The sequence below is a fragment of the Toxorhynchites rutilus genome, chromosome 2 (assembly GCF_029784135.1).
Source record: "Toxorhynchites rutilus septentrionalis strain SRP chromosome 2, ASM2978413v1, whole genome shotgun sequence".
Classification (NCBI taxonomy): Eukaryota; Metazoa; Arthropoda; class Insecta; order Diptera; family Culicidae; genus Toxorhynchites; species Toxorhynchites rutilus.
The window spans coordinates 324,747,122-324,767,965 of record NC_073745.1 but is presented as its reverse complement, the minus strand read 5'-3'; the positions used below and the strand labels follow the sequence as shown (position 1 = coordinate 324,767,965).

At 37.5% G+C, this 20,844-nt stretch overlaps 1 protein-coding gene across 10 annotated transcripts in view; it reads right to left on the bottom strand.

Moving 5' to 3' along the window:
* LOC129764418 (ribosomal protein S6 kinase beta-2) overlaps nt 1-19,939 on the bottom strand; it is a 122,444-nt gene extending 102,505 nt beyond the window's left edge. For 8 of the 10 annotated variants that reach the window (XR_008741135.1, XR_008741139.1, XR_008741140.1 and 5 more), the window contains exons 1-2: nt 19,805-19,939; nt 18,217-18,568 (exon numbers count right to left, since the gene is read on the bottom strand). Coding sequence is in view for 3 of the 10 variants with exons in the window: in XM_055763477.1 (XP_055619452.1) it covers nt 18,217-18,297 (81 nt within the window). In the remaining 7 variants the exon portion in view is untranslated. Of the gene's footprint in view, nt 1-18,216; nt 19,128-19,804 lie in introns of those variants that run through there. The other 2 variants (XR_008741138.1, XR_008741137.1) reach the window with 2 other exon arrangements.
* Between the last annotated feature and the right edge of the window lie 905 nt (nt 19,940-20,844).

The following is a 20,844-nucleotide window of genomic DNA, read 5'->3' as shown; positions in this document are numbered from 1 at the left end:
AGAACGACATTTACTTTCTCGGTGACTAAACAAGCGAAATAAACTCTTTTTGTTAATAACAACCTCGAAAACAGTAGCAATGCTTCATAGCGCTAATGCAATCCTAGTTGAAGGCAGTTTTGCAACTGGCACGCGAACCCAAATAACTTATAACATTCCAGTAAGACATTCAAGATGCTTGGTATTCCCCAAATTTTTTTTTGACGCACAACCTTATGATGACGGAAAACAAACAATGTTAACTGCTTGGAAAAAGACTGAATTATGCCACACAGCTTGTACTCTGCTGTAACACCCATCGATGCGAATTCGCTGATGAGTTTGTCAAGAGCGACCGCCTTCACCACCAGCGGGGGGAGCTTGATTTTGGTTGCTGCCTGGGTAACGGCGTTTACATTTTCGACCGACGCGCCGAAATCGCCTACTTCGCTGTTGTGCGATGCGGTGTCACACTCGCGAAGGCTCGGTTCAGTGCGAGCGCTTTTCATTACACCAACATTGCGTGCATCATTGGATGACGCTTGCCTCGAAATATTATTGCCCCTGGCATTGCGTTCGTTTTTTGCAGGGCTCGAGCCTGCCTTCCTCTTCTTCTTGCTCATCATACACTACGCGAAGCGTCCAATTTATGACGCGGAAAGAAAAACACACGATACGAATAACGCGAAAAACAAACAGAAAAACCAAACGACGATATCCAAGTTGGATTACCACTGGTGGGGTCCAATCTTAGATCGAAGCGCAGCGAAAGCAAAGTGAACTGGATTGCTCAACAGTCCGATGCCGAATGGAAGTTTGCCTCAGCGAGATCCACTGTTTATACTCTAGGCAAGTATTCCCCTTCATTCTTCTACTTTTCCTTTGTTCATGGGGACTTTGAATCCTACGATTTCCCCTCCGTTGGTCGTCGATAAGTTGCTCGTTATTGACAGGTCTGTTCGGGAAAGCACACAAATGAACAGAACAAATGTATGGGCAAATGGAAACGCCTCATGTTTTCATGAATTTTAACCATTTACAAACCAGGGGATTCTAATGTATAGCATATTAAACAAATCTTACTGAATTTCCGATTCGTTTAGTATGTGAATCGCCAAAATCCGTTCGCGGCAAAAATAGTTATGAACGTTAACTTTATTTCATAAAAACGTGACCTGTTTTCTGATTTAGCACCCTTAATGAAAGACGTAGTTCTACGTCAAAAAAATCACTAGATCATGTAAAAGTTGTCTACAAACTAAGTTTGATCTTCACTTAATGATTCATCCGCAATTTAGGCCCCGCGAGAAACTCAAAAACGGCGCATTGGGAGACGAACGTGTTAATAACTCGATTTGTGTTTGTGCCCGACAGCCCGAACGCGGAGAAAGTGTTCAATGAAATAAATATTCCTTTTCATCCCTATCATTCCTCCCATTTAAGCCTCTTCTTCTCTTCCGAAATGCAATGTGTGGTACAAGACACAACTATAGACAGCAGCATATCGTGACGTATAACATATACAGTGACAAATTAAGAGAATCTTTCTCATGCTATGTTTATGTCATTCCATATCCAAACCTTGAAAATGTAACATGGCGAAAATAAATCCAGTTGTGTTTTTAGAAGTATTCTAAGTGTTTGTTTTTTATCCTCCATACAAGTTCAATTCTGAGCTATCAACATTCAGGCCTCATCCAGCCGAAGGATCCGCCACATCCTCAATGGTGTGATCCAGCATTTTTTGTTTTTTTTTCACTTCTAAAATTTGTTTACATTCTTTTCAAAAGAATGTGAAATGATTACAAAAATTACAAAACTGGATATTTTTCGATTGCTTATGGTCTACCCTTCAAAACAAGGTATATCCAGGTAGAGTGCCAATGGATGTATGGGAAGAAAGAGGGGAGTACATGAAGTCGCGGTTAAACTTTTTTTTAAGCCCATTGTCCTAAAATTGCATAAAATGTCGAGATTTACTATTATCTCGAAATTTTTTTTTGTTGCCAAAAATGGTCATTTTCAGACAGAAAAACGGCCGAGTGCCAAAAAATTATTATTTGACAAAAAAAATCGAAAAATTCGATTTTCTACAAAAAAATCGAGATGACAGTAGAAGACAACGTTTCATCGGCATTTAAAATGCAATTCGAAGATATTCGGCATCAAATAATTTTCTTCGTGTTTTTCGTATTTACGTTTTTTTTATTTTTTTTATCTGTATTATAGTGATTTTCAACTCATTTGGCTGGTTCGTCACTTTTTACTTCCATTTTTGGAAGAATGTCGGGAGTGAGAAAGTTCGTATTTACGTACATTTCGTATTCTTCGTATTTTCTTCGTTTTCGTTTTCGACCAAATGAATAAAGAAGATTATGACTGTGCTTCAAAAGAAGTTTTTAAGATTGTAACAAGTGTCGTTGTAACATAAATCTATGTGTAGGGGAAGGTGGTCCTGACCAAGGATGGAAAACAAGGGAGCATGATGCGATTTACGATTAATCGCAAACTACACAGACTGCGACTAACGATTAATCCTCTCGCATCATAACCAAATGTTTTTCTCTTGGTAACTCTGAGTTGACCAAAGCATTGCTAGACTGAAATTAGCTCGAATAATTGAGTTACTCTCCTTCCTCGTTTTGTTTACAACTTGTAACAAGAATTTGCTCCATGGGAATGAGTATCTCTATGGCGTACTACAAACAATAATCCCCCTCAAATCACTAATTTCATGAGTTAATGTAACTGCGTTATTGGTCAAGGCTATTACGACATCCAACACGTGGTCTTGCGAGATATATTTTTCCGCTAGCCCAAATACAGACCACTCCTTTCGGGCCCGGGCAAACTGGTGGCTAGAGAAGACCTTAATTACCGTGAATTGATCAAAAACATAATTTTGCGCAAATATGACAACATGTGTTTTTTGTGTAAGCACGTTTACTCATAAAATTTTAGGATTGTGGAAATCTACATAATTTGTATGCAGATAGACTATCCACAGTTTGTTGAGGGAATACTCATACAACTCTAATGGGTAATGATTATCTGCTATCACAAAGCTGAGAAATTTTTTGACGTTTTGTTTTACTACTGATTCATTCACATTTTTTTCCTAAGACTGGCTCACCACTGCTACTAAAACCGTAGGCTAACTTCAATGATATTTTTTATCCATTTTCGGCGAATAATCAATAGAGTGTCGTGTTATGAAACATCAGAACAATAGCAAAAACATCATCATGATCATAACGTGTTGGTTCGGTTATTCCAGACGACATTGGAATATATTCCATCTGATCATCGTTAGGAGGGTTAATGACCTTCAAAGGATAAATTTATTTTGGGAACATTAAATTGATGTTCATGACTTACAGACGGACGTTTAAAGGGTGTGTCACATCAAATTGCATCACGGAAAAAACGCTGTAGAAATTTAATTTTTAGGAATTATATCTTCAGCTTTCGCTTATAATCAGATAAGAGTGTATAGATCACGTTGGACATGCTTCACTGTCAATTTTTCGTAAATTTGGAAAAATGTCGTCGAACGAAAAAAAGTGTCGTGAATTAATCTTGTGCATTCATTTCGAGAATCCGGAGTTGTCACATCGGGACATCGGTAAGATGCTGGGAATCGTCCAATTCACGGTCAGCAGAGTACTAAAACGATACTTCGAGAACCTAACCATCGACCGGAAGGTGAAGAACGGCAAAAATGGATGCTCCGTCAGTGAAAAAGATCACAAGCGCGTAGTTAAGCAGTTTAGACGTGATCCGAGAAGTTCGGTCCGGGATGTCGCCAATAAGCTGAATTTGTCAAGTTCATTCGTCCAGCGGACCAAGCAGCGGGAGGGCCTGCGTACATACAAGGTTCAGAAGGCTCCTAACCACGACGAAAGGCAAAACATGGAGGGGAAGACGCGAGCTCGGAAGATGTACACCGAAATGCTGACGAAGCCGCATTTCCTGGTAATGGACGACGAAACCTACGTCAAAGCGGACTTTCGTCAGCTGCCGGGCCTGTTGTTCTTCTCCGCAGAGGACAAATTCAGCGTTCCGGAGGAGATTCGCAAGCAGAAACTATCCAAGTTTGCCAAAAAGTACATGGTGTACAAGCGATCTGCTCTTGCGGAAAGCGGAGCGCCTCCTTCGTGATGACCGGCACGGTAAACGGGCAGGTTTACCTTAAGGAGTGCCTACAGAAGCGCTTACTACCACTATTGAAGCAGCACGAGGGCCCGACCATCTTCTGGCCGGATCTCGCTTCGTGCCACTATTCAAAGGACGTGTTGGAGTGGTACGAAGCCAACGGGGTCACCTTCGTGCCAGAGGAAATTAACCCGCCCAACGCGCCGGAGCTTCGCCCAATAGAGAAATATTGGGCGATTATGAAGCAGGCCCTCCGGAAGAACCCAAAAGTTGTCAAATCGGAGGCGGACTTCAAGAGAAAATGGATTTCTGTTCAAAAAAAACTACAACCTGACGTTGTACAGAACCTTATGGACGGGGTAAAGAGGAAGGTGCGAGCATACGGGCTTGGGCTCGAAGTATGAATAAAAAGAAAATGCCAAAAGTTGTTTAATATTTTTATTTTACTGTCTAAAATTTTCAAAAGGATCGGTCTACTGGGCGAATTTCTACAGCGTTTTTTCCGTGATGCAATTTGATGTGACACACCCTTTATCCGCTCTGATAATAATTGTGTGGTCCACACAAAGCATATATTCCAATGCCGTCAGTTCAATGAAATTCTTCGCATACCGTTTGATGATTAGGTAGGATGTTGATAATCATTTGCTGCGATACCGATTGTTCCAACAGTATTCATTCGACAATACGGAGATTTCAAGCAAATCTGCGGTCAAAGCAGTATGTACACTCAAGAGATGCAACAAGTTTAAAGGGATATGAAAAAAAAACATTGGTCGTTCAATTACATTCATAATTCATTACAATTATTTGCAACGAAAAACGTAACCACACAGAATTGAATTAATCAAATATGTGATCCGTTTTATCTACAAAATAAAAAAGGATCTTAAATTCCATTGAATTCGAAAAGTGTTTCGTGAAATCAGTAATTGAATTTTTATTAGAAAAACTATTTGAAGAGAAATGTGAATGTTCAGAATTATTGGAATCTAAAAAACGATTTTGGGCGGAATGAGATTCGACCAAATCTGTTGGTAATAAAATTAATCAATTGTATCGATTACCCGTCTGCTGTTTATCGGCCGGGAGACGACAGCAAAATAAAATCAACACGAGAGTGAGTCTTCGGTCAGTGCAATAGAGAATTTAAAATCCCACGACGAGTGTCATAAGATCTCAGTTGATCGTCTCTTGTACATTTTACGAACAAGAGCTTATCATCCGCTCTATGGAATGGGATTAATCGTTTGTGGCTTGCACTCACGATAAACCTTTAGTAGTAGAAGTAATGCTTCAAGAGTGCATGCAGTGGGCATTCCTCTTTCATATTGCTTTTTTGAGATCTTGGTAGCTCACCGTTCCAAGTATTCTCTCTGTGTACATATGAAGAATAAAATAGCATCGCCTGCTGGGGGTGATTTTAAATCATCCGACTAGAGGGATATGCGTATTCATTGATCTTTGAATGTGATTTTTTACCATCACTGGTCCTGACCCGATCCCCTAAATAACAACGGCCATATATCACATATAATTCTTGATTTATAGCTACTTTTATGATAGGATTTTGTGAAGGAATATTCGAAAAAGTGATTTCCAATATGCTCTACATATCGTATTAGGAGCTGTTAGTCCAAATGAAATCCGCATTTAGGCATACAGCGAAAATGAAGATGATTTGAATGAACTCTAAGAAAGAAAAACATTATAAATGCAAATTATCATTTCCATTTCAAATATGTTTTCCCTATAATTAAGTAACATGTTTTTTTTTCTGGTGAGAAAAATAGACAATTGTGTTCGATAATGATAATAATCTTATATTGGTGAGTTTTTTCGCTTTATTTCGTCCATACGGAGCACATGAGCCATCGGTCCAGGGCCACAATCATATATCATTCAACTTCGGCATCTTCTATCGTGACACGCACCATCCAACGACTAATCACCATCCTTCTGTCATCATCACTCGGTTGTAAACACTGGTTGAGTGAACAAACAATACCCAACAACCAAACAAAACAACCCTTTTTGGGGCCACCAAAATCAGCATGCAACAGATAACCTAACGGAATCCTACGTCAACGTGTCTCGAACACAACCCTCCTGTGACTTTTATGGTTCCATAACCATGTAACAATCGAACCTACGAACTTTTACAGTGCCATTGATTATGGTTGCAGTTTTTGACAACTGCTGTCAAATCTAAGTACAGCGCGGACTCGATTATATACAATCTCCGACTTCTTTTCACTATTCACTTTTCGCTTACAGCCATTCCATGCCAAACCGATAATAGTGGTTCTCAGATTTTCGTGAAAAGTGGTAATTTTGTTCTTTATCGCAAAACATTAGACCCGTATTTTTTCTAGGGTTGTCCTAAAAATCGACTTTTTCCTCTTTTTCCAAAAATGACTTTTTTAAAAGACTCATAACTTTTGAACTACTAGACCGATTCAGATGATCGACATATCAAATTAAAGCCAATCACCTGGTCTTCTACTATAAAATACCATACCCGCAGAAACTTCGAATTCGTGTCTCGTTATTATTGATTGTATTGGTTTTTTATTGTTTTCATAGTTTCGGGACCAAAGGCGCTGTATTTTTTTATATTTTTTCTGGAAAGCTGTGCATTTTTCACATAACATATGACGAAACCAAAAAGGCGTTTTTTTAAGTTTTTGAGTTGTGATTCTTCAAAGTTAACCGATGGTTCGAAAACTCAATTTTTTCCTCTTTTTTTCAACACAAAAATTCATTACTTTTGATCTACTGGACCGATTCAGATGATCGACACCAATTAGATAGTCTTTTTAGAAAAATATTAGACTTGCGAAAAAAATGGATTTTGATTTCGTAATTGTTTATTGTATTAGTCTTTTATGGTTTACATGGTTTCTGGACCAAGGATGCTATATTTTTTATATTTTTTCTTGAGAGCTGAGATTTTTTTTGCATAACATTTCTAAAAATCAGAGATGTGTTATTTTTCATTTTGAAGTTATGATTTTTCAAAGTTAACATGTTTTCAGTCTTTGTTCAATATTTCTATGCGACTAGACTGGGATGTATGCGACTAGAATTCAATTAATTGGCAAATGTGTAATTTTTCAAAAAAATTGTTAAAATTGGCATTAATTTGATATATCGATCATCTGAATCATCTGAATCATCATCTGAAGTGGTTCAAAAGTAATAAATCTTTGAACAAAGTCATTTTAAAAAAAAATTGTTTTTTGGACCATCGGTTAACTTTGAAAAATCATAACTCAAAAACGAAACAAAACGCCTGGTTTCGACATATGTTATGTGAAAAATCCTCAGCTTTCCAGAAAAAAATATAAAAATATATAGCGCTTTTGGTCCCGAAACTATGAAAACAATAAAAACGAATACAACCAACGAGAGCTGAATTCAAAATTTCTGCAGGTATAGTATTATAAAGACCAGGTGTAGTATAAAAAAGACCAGGTGATTGGCTTTAATTTGATATGTCGATCATCTGGATCGGTCTAGTAGTTCAAAAGTTATGATTTTTTTGAAAAAAGTCATTTTTGGAAAACAAGAGAACAAAAGTTCAAAAAAAAAAGTGTCAAATGTTTTGTGATGAAGAACAAAACTACCAATTTTCACAAAAATTTGAGAACCACTTTATCGGTTTGGCATGGAATGGCTGTATAATCGAATCCTGTATATAATCGAGTCAAAAAAAATATATTTTTTCTTATTTATTTTTATGCATATATTTTTCGTTTATTGAAAGTAAAAGAATTTATTTTTGATTTATCCCCTTAAAGTCAGAAAACACCTTTCTCACATGAAAAAAATATTTTTTTCCCAGAATCTCTCAGGAGGTGATAGATTTTTTGATGGGAAAAATTCTTCTACGCATGTGTTCGAATTTCAACAATGACAGAGTTATAGTACTTTTTTTGTTTCGGACACTGTTGCCTCAAACTGGCTCCTCTACACTAAAAAGTACGCTGCGTAAGCTTTCATTCGAAAGATGAGGAAATTTATTACGTATATAGTAGTGAAAAATTTAAAAGTTAGTAATTTTTAATGCGTTATTATTAATTATCCCAAAAATTCATATTAAACTTGATTCTTCTATCAATAAAATTAAAGCTCTCAAACCTCTCTAGAATTTGTTCTTTGACGCCCAACTTCTATCTTTCCTAATTTCGCTGCAATATCGATATAAACAATTCCTGTTGAAATTCCGAGCAAAATCTTTAAAAATTGCGATTTTCCCCACTCTACTTATAATAGCCACTTAAATTTCACCTTAACGTTGAAAGGTTACATTTTTGCTTGAAATAAATCATATTTGAACTATCAAAAAAAATGTTTTTTCAAGCTGTATATAATCGAATCCAAAATTGTATATAATGGAATAACATATAATCGAGTCTGTATATAATCGAGTCCGACCTTGACAACGATAACAATTTGAATTGTTTCGGGCTGTTAATAAACGAAACGAAACGTGATTCAAATCACTTCAATTCATATCATTACAATATCGATTCAAAAACTGTACGACATATCACTTTCCTCGGAGTGCCATTGAACTGCCATCGCCATCGACAAATCAGCAGTATCATACACGGCATCCACGTTCAACTGAACCACTCAGGCCGATTCCAATCACCACAGTCAACCATACAGAGCAAATCATCTCACCGATGTTGATAACCTCCAAAGTCAACAAGGCAAGAACTTTTGCTGAAAGTGTGCATCGCCGAGAGCGCGTTCGTCTAGGGACGAGCGACCCAAGACAGGAAGTGGTATTTATTAGCACAGCTACACGCGCGCGGCGATTACGGCAATATGAACCCAAATGAACGACAAACGTTGAGACGAGACTTCACAAGTCTTAAACCGCTCCCCGTTATCACGTCACTGACGGGGCGCCCGGATTGATTCACCAACGCGCCGCCATGCGCCCAACGAAGCGTCCAGGCGTTGAACACGTGAATGGAATATGCATTTACTGAACTCTAGAGCTAGTAGCTTCCAGAACTTTTCCCAATCTCAATATACATATTCGCGTCTCCTGTCTCGGGGGAGATAAGAAATGGTAACATCACGAAATGAAAGCAGACCATAGTCTAGACTACATTAATGACTAATATGACTTCTTTATTTTCGTTTTAGATTATTTACCACACTTGGCACACCCATGGCTCGCGCGCAAGGTCATTTTTTAGATGCAGAGGGAAGATGTTGAAGCACTCTCGATGCACTGTGAAAAATGGCAATCTGACCCACTCATGTTTTCGCCGGACGTTTAACTTGAACAATTTTCACAGTGTATGCGCCAGCTGCTGGTGCTCTAGCAGAGAAAGGGTGATTTTCCACATATTTCGAGAAGCGCCAGCGATGGTGGCGCGAAGTAGAACAGGTCTGATGTGTGGGTGATGTACACCGTGTCTAATGTATTCTCATACACTTTCTTTTTCGCATTTTGGCTACGTCTAACAGGTATATATAGGGAGTACAATGGAAATCTGAAAACTGAACATATAGCGAATAATGAAAGATTTCTAAGTGTTCGCATGTGCTCCCCGCGGCCGGGTGGTTAGCGCCACAAACTATCATGCCAGGGTGTCGGGTTCGATTTCCGTTCTAGCGGGGGATTTTTCGTCAAATAAATTTCTCCCGACTTTCACTGAGGTCACGCGTGCTCTAGAGTTTGCCACTCTAGAATACATTCGAGGCGTGTTATTCAACATAGAAATCTCAACAAAATACTACTTATAAAAATGACGCAAGTAATACCTACCTTGAGAAGGCAAAAGTTCCACTGAGAGCGTTAGTGCCATCCAAGAAGGAATCGACCATTTCTTAACACGTTGAGCCCCGCACCGTTTTGTTTGCGCTTTTTTTTATGTCTGCTAACTATTTTTTTTCCTAATGCTGATGTCACATTCAATGGTTTTTCTCGATACAATAGAAGCCTGAAGATAAGCAAAACATTGCGCCGCAAGTCCACCCCCGTGTGATTCTCCACCCAGTATGGATAAATTTCGTCAGTAAAGATGAAGTAAAAATAAATTTCGGGAGTAAAGATTTTCAATTTCTTGTTTCATAACTTGTTTCATTCCCGCGTTCACAAAGCAGGAGTTCGTTCGTCCGTTCTTCTGCAATTTTGTTCGCTTCCATAAAATCACGCTCCTTTTTAGGATACTAAACGATTAAAGGGTGTGTCACATCAAATTGCATCACGGAAAAAACGCTGTAGAAATTTAATTTTTAGGAATTATATCTTCAGCTTTCGCTTATAATCAGATAAGAGTGTATAGATCACGTTGGCCATACTTCACTGTCAATTTTTCGTAAATTTGGAAAAATGTCGTCGAATGAAAAAGAGCGTCGTGAATTAATCCTGTGCACTCATTTCGAGAATCCGGAGTTGTCACATCGGGACATCGGTAAGATGCTGGGAATCGTCCAATCCACGGTCAGCAGAGTACTAAAACGATACTTCGAGAACCTAACCATCGACCGGAAGGTGAAGAACGGCAAAAATGGATGCTCCGTCAGTGAAAAAGATCACAAGCGCGTAGTTAAGCAGTTTAGACGTGATCCGAGAAGTTCGGTCCGGGATGTGGCCAATAAGCTGAATTTGTCAAGTTCATTCGTCCAGCGGACCAAGCAGCGGGAGGGCCTGCGTACATACAAGGTTCAGAAGGCTCCTAACCACGACGAAAGGCAAAACATGGTGGGGAAGACGCGAGCCCGGAAGCTGTACACCGAAATGCTGACGAAGCCGCATATCCTGGTAATGGACGACGAAACCTACGTCAAAGCGGACTTTCGTCAGCTGCCGGGCCTGTTGTTCTTCTCCGCAGAGGACAAATTTAGCGTTCCGGAGGAGATTCGCAAGCAGAAACTATCCAAGTTTGCCAAAAAGTACATGGTGTGGCAAGCGATCTGCTCTTGCGGAAAGCGGAGCGTCCCCTTCGTGATGACCGGCACGGTAAACGGGCAGGTTTACCTTAAGGAGTGCCTACAGAAGCGCTTACTACCACTATTGAAGCAGCACGAGGGCCCGACCATCTTCTGGCCGGATCTCGCTTCGTGCCACTATTCAAAGGACGTGTTGGAGTGGTACGAAGCCAACGGGGTCACCTTCGTGCCAAAGGAAATTAACCCGCCCAACGCGCCGGAGCTTCGTCCAATAGAGAAATATTGGGCGATTATGAAGCAGGCCCTCCGGAAGAACCCAAAAGTTGTCAAATCGGAGGCGGACTTCAAGAGAAAATGGATTTCTGTTAAAAAAAAAAAACTACAACCTGACGTTGTACAGAACCTTATGGACGGGATAAAGAGGAAGGTGCGAGCATACGGGCTTGGGCTCGAAGTATGAATAAAAAGAAAATGCCAAAAGTTGTTTAATAGTTTTTATTTTACTGTCTAAAATTTTCAAAAGGATCGGTCTACTGGGCGAATTTCTACAGCGTTTTTTCCGTGATTCAATTTGATGTGACACACCCTTTACTAAAGAGTTGTTACATGATGTTCGATGCATTCTAAAGTAATATCCAAAATGATTGAAAACAAATTAATTTTCAGAATTCATTGTCGAAAGAGGGAGTTGCAAATTTAGTGTAAATGCTGCGAGCTCTTTTGTACTAAAATGGTTTAGAATATTACTTCTAAATTGTTTCAAGTCTACACCCAAACTAACGTTGGCAGAAAACATGTCATCTTTGGCAGAAAAGATGCCACTTCCTATGCATGAGAGTCAAATGCGCAAATAATGAGCTATTTTAAAAGCTTAAAAATAGTTTGTATGTATGCGAGCAGACATCTCTTTCTGTTTTCTTTTCTTTTTTCATTTGGGATTGTGCAAAAAAAAGTCCATACGACGTCAATGGGGATCGAACCAAGGCCGGCTGGAATGCAAAGCTACTTTACACGACCACGCTATCCATATAGCTGCCAGCGCTATTATAAAGGAGCGTGATAATATTACATCTCATCATAAAATGAAGTTGGAAGGTGTTTTCTAAGACGATAAAGAAGAACATGAACGAGAATATATCTTTCTCTGTCTGGGCCGTGTATTTGGCAAACTATACGAAAAGCTTTCATATGCTTTCATTTAAATGTGTCTCCTGTTTCGCTCCCTCATATTGGATCTAGCATATATATTATACAAATGATATACATGTATTGGGGAGTAGAACATTTTATGTTATCTTTCAGCTCATTTAATGTAATAAATCGGGATGCCAGAACATGTGCTAAAAATTAACTTTGGGTGTAGAAACAAATGAACTGCAAAAGCTTAAATTTTCTACAATCCAACCAAACCATCATTCACAGTCATCCATTCGGCGGCGGCGGTGAGGGCGTTCTAAAGGCCAGGAGATGCGAGTTTAGGTTCAGTTTTCCAAATTTTCCCTTTTTAAGGCCTCAAAGTCAGAGGCGACGCGTGGCCAAAGTGGGCTACCTGTTCAATCAACAATGGTGTGTGTGTGTGTGTGTGTTTTGTATCGTTTCTATCGGCTTCGTTCAGCAGAAAAAATTGAACTACAAATATTATTTTTACGCAAAGAAGAGCATTAGTAGTAATGATCGCTTCATACATAACTGACTGTGTTTGCCCTGTCGCACTTGCAGATACAGAAAAGTGTTTGAATGACGGCGGGCTCAGATGAAAGGTTTGAACCCGGTAGTAATTACTGCTTATTTCGTAGTATTGTGTTGCGTTGTGTGGTCAGGCGTAGCCATAAGATTACATTCTTCTCGGTGGAGAAGCTTCACTCAGACAGAAAAGAAAATAAGGATATTCGGGACAATATGGAAGTTACAAATAAATTATGTTCAATAAACTCTCATCCATGTTACGAATGTGAAATCAACGAGAACAAGTGAAGTCGAAAAAAAAACAATGCCTCCTTGATGACTTTTCACATGGTTCATAGACGGAGGGCGCTATATTTTTCATAATTTTCTTGATAGATCAGATCATTTTACAAACAAATATTTAAAAATCAGAGATGTGTTTTTTTTAGTTTTTGAGTTGTGACTATCACGTTATACGTAATTATACACTAGTGGAAAAAATTAAAGGTGCGAAGAAAACATTTCAATAAAAAAATTATAATAAATGATGACCGTTTGGGCTTGCTCTCTATATGTTATAAAATTATAGAATTAATAAAGACATTATTCCGCAATATTCACATTTCTCGGTGGAAAATAAAATAGGTTGCGAATCATTAATGAAAAAGAAAACATATTCATTGTTTCAAACGAATAGTAGATGTGTTCAATTGAGTTTTTAGTATTTAGTCGGAAATCCATTACTTTTCAATACAGCTTCGCAACGACTTGGCAGAGAATCGACACGCTTCTGGCATGTTTCTACCGGAATAGTATACCAAGCTTTTTGAATCGCGTTTCACAACTAGTTTTTGTGTTTTATATTCGCGATATTTCTCTCGACCTTGTTCCAACGATTATCTATTGGGTTGAGGACCGGAGACTGCGCTGGCCAGTCCAAAACATCAATTTCGTTTTCAACGAACCATTGTTTAACCTTTTTCGAGGATCGCTATCCTGTTGGAATCTCCATTTTAATGGCATTTCTTCCTACTTCATTCAAGATGTCAAGGTATTCATTCTGTGTCATAATAGACTTTATCCAAAAAATAGAGGTTCAACGCCACGCCATGAAAAACATCCCTATAGCATAATGAAACCCCCACCATGCTTGATGGTCCTTTCGTGTTTTATGGAGAAAACTCGCTGTTTTTGGGACGTTTAACATAATGTTGGTTATCTGCACCGGATAAATTTACTTTGGTTTCGTCACTCAATACAGCCGTCTCGATTATACAGGGAAACTTCGATATCACACCCTCGATATAACGTCTCTCGATATAACGTACATTTTACCTCGATATAACGTACACATTATCAAAGTCCAAAAATATATTTTTTTTAATATTTTTTTTCTGAAACAAAAATAAATTATCTCTATTTTGATACTACAGTTTGTGTTGTAACTTTAACCAATCCCGAAATACAACTGTTTTGTGATTCCGGATTCTAAACGAATCAAATTTCAATCAACAGAACGAAGGGAAACATCATGAGAAAAGTTAGCTTCGTCTTCTAATTGAGTCCTTACTCAAACAGCAACACAATGAAGGAATATAAACTACGTTTCAGAGTTCGTTATTATGCTTCGATATAACGTACAATTTTGAATGTAAAATGTACGTTATATCGAAGTTACCCTGTATACAGTTTTTGATTTCTTTTCACTGTATATAATCGAATCCTGTATATAATCGAGAAAAAAAAAATATTTGTTTTTTTTTTGCAAGTATTTTTGGTTTTTTGTAAATAAAAGAGGAATTTGATTTCTGATTCATCCCAATAAAGTCAGAAAACACCTTTCTCACATGACAAAAGTAAATTTATCCAGATTCTCTCAGGAGGTGATAGACAATCATATTTGATGGAAAAAATCCTCCTACGCATATGTTCGAATTTCAACAATGACAGAGTTATAGGACTTTTTTTTGTTTCGGACTCTGTTGCCTCAAACTGGCTCTACATTGAAAAGTACGCTACGGAAGACGATTCTGTTGCTTTCATTTGAAAGATAAGAGAATTTAGTACAGAATATAGTAGTGGAACAACTAAATTAGTGGATTTTAATAACATTTTGGAAGTGAAAAACTTAAAATTTAATAATTTTTAAACCCTTTCACGTACAACATCGTGTCTCACTCGATACGAAATGATTGTGCCAAAACGTACAATATCGAGTCTCTCTCGTGATGCGCTTGCATATCACAAGGCCCATTTGGTCCGCTCTTTTGAAAATTAAATCGTACGGGAAAGGATTAATGTGTTATTATTAATTTTATCCTAAAAAATTATATTAAACTAGATTGTTTCTGTCAATAAAATTTAAGTTCTTTAACCACTCCACAATTTGTTCTTTGTCGCCCAACCTCTATCTTTCTTAATTTGGCTGCAATATCGATACAAACAATTCCTGTTGAAAATTCAAGCAAAATCAACCATCACGATTTTTACCCCACTGTACATGTAATAGCTACTTAAACTTTACCTTACCGTTGAAAGGTTACATTTCTTCTTGAAATAAGCCATATTTGAAATATAAAAAAAATATTTTTTTCCAAACTGTATATTATCGAGTCTGCTTATAATCGAGTCCGACCTGTAGAACATTACTGAAATAGCTGGCTCCATGTTGTCTGAGATCCTCCGACATTGTACACAACATTTGTATCGATAAGAATTGCTAAATGAACGATAATTATTTTTTTTATTTTCCGGCATAAAGCTATGATATAACTGAAGATATAACGCAAAAGCATTTTTGTTATTTAATTCTCTTAAAACCGGCGAAACAATATCAGTAGAACATTATAAAAACTAAAGAAAATTTAGTACAGGTCGGACTCGATTATATGTGATTCGATTATATACAATTTTGGACTCGATTATATACTGTTTGAAAAAAAATTTTTTTTTTACATTTCGACTATGAATTGTTTCAAGAAACAATGTAACTCTTGAACATTAAGGTGGAATTTAAGTGGCTATTTTTTTAAGTGGCTATTTTATGTCTTTTATATGGGGTAAAAATCGTGAATTTTGATGATTTTGCTTGAATTTTCACCAGGAATTATTTATATCAATATTGCAGTGAAATTAAGAGAGATAGAAGTTAGGTGTCAAAGAACAAATTGTATTGGCTTGAGAACTTCAATTTGATTGATAGGAACTTTCAAGTTCCATATGAATTTTTGGGATAAAATTCATAATTACACATTAAAAATTACTAACTTTGGAATTTTCACTTTCAAAAAGTTATTTAAATCAATTAATTTAGATGTTTCACTACCATATCCTGTACTAAATTCTCTCATCTTTCAAATGAAGGCAACAGAATTGGTTTACGCAGCGTACTTCTTAGAGTAGAACCAGTTTGAGGTAACAGAGTCCGAAACAAAAAAAAGTTCTATAACTCTGTCATTGTTGAAATTCGAACATATGCGTAGAACGATTTTTTTTCATCAAATATGATCATCTTTCAAATTCTGAGAGATTCTGGAAAAAAATATTTCTTTTCATGTGAGAAAGGTATTTTCTGACTTCAAGGGGATGAATCAAAAATTAAATTAAATTTTATTTTCAATAAACGAAAAAATATGCATAAAATACGAATAAGAAAAACATTTTTTTTACTCGATTATATACAGTGAAAAGGAACCAGCCAAGTAATACACAATAGGACAAAAAAAACATAGTTTTCGCTTACGAATCTATAGTTTTGTAGAAAAAAATTCACAGGAGGGTTGTTTCCGAGACACGACCGCATAGTTGACGTAGGATTCCGTTAGGCTATCTGTTGATTTTGGATATGTTTGAAGAATTACATCGTTAAACTCTTTGACCCTGTAAAGGGCCGTTTCGTTTGGTTGTTGAATATTGTTTGTTCACTCCACCAGTGTTTACCGAGTGATGATGACAGAAGTATGGTCGAACAGTCGTTGGATGGTGCGTATCAGATAAAAAATACCGAAGTGGAACGAGATATGGTGAAAACCGCCCTCTGTGATCCTAGAAGAGATGTCTCCTACGTTATGTATTGATGAAATAAAGAAAAAAAAGCTCACCAATGTAATATAAGATAATTACCAATATCGAACACAATTATCAATTTTTCTCGTCAGTAAAAACATGTTACTTATATATAGAGAAAACATGATTGAGATGGAAAAGGTAATTTTCTTTCATAATTTTTACTTTCTGAGTATTTATTCAACCCAAATGCGAATTTTAATTGGACTAACAGCACCTAATACTATATGTAGAATATATGGGAAATCACTTTTTCTAATATTTCTTCACTTTGCCAATTTTTCTCGTCTGAACTTTCCTTGGGTGGAAATAAACACAACAAAACAGAGAGCTTAAACCAAACGACCCGTACTCGAGCGGGAACACACCTTGGCTTTTATTTATGAAAATTGGAATAAATCGTTTCATATATCAAGTCATTTTTAACACAACTGCTACCATATACAATTTTACACTTACACTTGTGCTAAATTTTTCACAATACACGATCGGTCATTGATATGAAATTTCACGAAGCAACCAACATTAGGGTTCCAAATTTAAATTTTATTTGCTAGAATTAATCGTATCACTAACCTTAATTGCAATATAAAAATGCCCCCGAATTGCATATATTTGCAATGCCGATTTCCCCTGGGCACCTTGGTTTTGATGTCTCTGTTAGGGACCCTCCGCTTGTGTCGTCAATTTCGACCAATCAGAAGTGGGTATTGCCGTTAGGATAGGGATTGAGATTTTTAAATTGTTCGATAGTTAGTTTCATGACATATATTATTTTCTTCAATATAAAAAATTGTAATCGAGTGCCGAAATCTATTGACGCAAAAATTTCATCAATCCATCATGAAATGACTGAGCAATAAGCGTTTTGAAATTGGACAATTTTCACGATGTGCTCGATTTTCGATTTTCAATTTGTACCCCAATATGTTCCCGAAAGACGTAATCCTACGTCAAAATTGTTCGTATGCTGATGCATAATTTTTGTTTCAATTTGTATAAGAACATGTTGGACACTGTGTAAATAGCGCTAATACGGAATAGGAGAGGTTGCCAAAATGACAGAGAACACGGCCGTAACCAATGACAAACGCAACATTATAAATTAGAGCTCCCCAACTAATTTCGCAATATGTTGTAAGTATTCAATAATAACACGCATTACAAACCCCCTTTTTTACGAATACGCTAGTCTTCATCTGAAGCAATCCGGAAGGGGCCCCGCCTCAAGGCATTCCTTCTCTACCTATCATTCATCATTATGCATACAAACAGTTCATTCGTGAACACACCTCTCTTTTTGTGTCATTCAAAATATTCGACACGACCATAACAAGCGCAGGTATAATTGCCATGAGGTTCCAATCAGTCATCTCTCAGGATACAGAGACAAAAAAAACAGCAACAGAAGAATAACACAGGTGTACTTACATCATCCACCTCGATCACATCATCGTCCGAGTCACGAATGTTTTCCTCTTCGTGGAGCTCCAAATCGAATACACCAGCCATTTTGGCGTGTGTGATTGTTTATTGTTTCGTTACTATATATCCTTCCTCTCTTCACAGGATCTTTCCCACCGATGTATGCACTTTTGTTTGCAAAATGAACACAAGTTTTCTTTTCTTCTTTTCACCTACGTTCTCAAACTATTCCGCTTACCTGTATCAACAATTCACACAAAAAAAAATTGTCCACAATCCTAGGAAACACGATTTTTTTCACTCCCTTCCGTTGAAAGCGAGATTTTGGTATTACTTTTTCATTATACACTGAACACTGCTGCAAAATTTTCAGATATTAAACTAGAAACCTATTTGAACACACGTATTCCAGAGCACTGGTCTTCCCTGGAATTGTTTTGAGCACAGAATCCCCGAAACTATTGAAGGCAGAAAATTTCCTGAGCTGATCGAAAATGCACCGAACCATCGGAGGCGAATAACAAAAGCACAATAATGGCGCGGTTTGTTTGGTGAAATCCAGGCCTGTTTTTGTTCTTTTACGCTATCGAAGTTGTTCTTCTGTACGAAAGAATACGCACACAGCTACACACGCATCGCACACGGGTACGCATACCATCAGCACCGATGTTGTAAATATTATCGCCCAGACGAAAAGACGAAATACGCACACATTTTCATCCTTTCACTGTGGCCTATTTTCTTCCTGCCCCTCGTTCTCATTCAACCGATTGGGCCAATGATGTTTCGATAGGAATTTCCTTCCCAAATTTAACAATCTAGCGAAGCACCGAACAGATTCCACTTATTCGAACAATGTCGAATGCAATTGAGTTAATTCTTGATTTTGTAACTTGAAGCACAGATCATCAAATTAACGCGCTGTTAAATATAATTCAAATATGATCAAAACAAAATCATTTAGGCTGACACGACACAAGAGACGAATGAACTCTCAGAGTTTAAAGTCTCTCTAATTCAATACCTTCCTTCCTGACACGACACATAATGTGCACGATATTCTCACGAAACAATGATAGCTAATCAGTTTTTGATAAGATTCAAAATGAACAATCCCGATATGATAACAAGCACTTCGTCGGCAACACTCCTCCTATCATTCTCTTTCTACACCACTCCTTTTGGGGCTAGCAATGTCTATTCTTCAATCGACAAAAATACTGCAGCATTTCATTTACTATCTTCTGATACATGGATGCGCGCGTGTGTGTGTGTGTGTCACGTATCCTTGATTCAAAAAAGAAGAAGTTTCATTCCATTTTCTCTATCGCATGAATGCGACCGACTTCTTCCGTTTCCTTTGCGAAGATACACACACTTTTTCTCCCCAAACACATGAATTTCAATTTAATTCTGCTGAAAACACCCCCTCTCCTGTATCACAACGTGTTGTTTCATCACAGCGGATACGCGAAAGTTCTACACGCAAGTTGCGGTCATTCACAAACGCACGGAATCCAACGGAACTGATCTATTATCACAATGTTGAGGCTGCTACTGATGTTGCTGCTTAGCGCAGAGCAGACCACCTTACCGTCGTCGTCACTCACAACACACTTTAAGAATGGAACAATATAGCTGACTCTCTGGGGGGAACCGAACGACCGAACGATAGGCGCACATCTAACGCGAGCAAAATATAACCATCGTCTAATCAATGGAATGGATTACTCCACTGCTCGAACCGACTCCCGTTGAATGATTTTACCACAATACACCAACACACCGACGCAAGGTAACGAACGATTTTGCACCAACACACCCGGTAGAGAATCGGCAGCACCCGAAGTCCCCATTCATGTGTGTGTGAGTGTTCGTTGCAGTTTTTAGTACAACATACAAGTTCCACTGGCAAGGTTTATTATATGGTGTGGTGGATATAGAGAAGCATAATCAGGGGAAGTAAAATCATATTTTTCATAACGATTAAGGGGGTATTCTAGTCTAGAAATCTGAAAAAATCGAAATTTTTTTTTTATCATATTTCTGTAGTTTAGGCATTCAAGAATATACTCTAGAAAGGACTTATTGAAAATCCTATTATTTACCTAGTTAGAGCCATCTTAGTGATGTGGTATCTAACCTGTTACGGCCATCACAATGAACTTCAAACGCGTTTCTCTCGGAACTAGTTTTTTTCTAACTGGCGTACACGATATCTCAAGTTCTACTGAACCGATTTATGTCAAATTTATATGAAAATAATCTGCATACATCTCTCTATCGCATGAACCAATAAAAAATTATAACTTTTTAATTTTACTATTTTTAAAAAATCGGTAAACGCAAAAAAAACGTTTTAAACAGCATTTTTGTTTTCAAACGGCCGCCATTTTGTTAAAACCCATGTTTTTGACTTGTCCGAGGTTCATGCCATAGCGACATCTTTACTGATTCAGAATCTGTTCGATTTTTTTGTTTCAGATAACCAGAAGGACTGGAATCGTGTACGCCATGGCACAACTTTTTTTTGAACACCCTCACTTCACCAGCATGTAACTATTCTAATTATGAATATTTTTTTTCCGTCCTATTTTTGCTTTATTGTTGAAAGATAGATAAACGAATAATGAT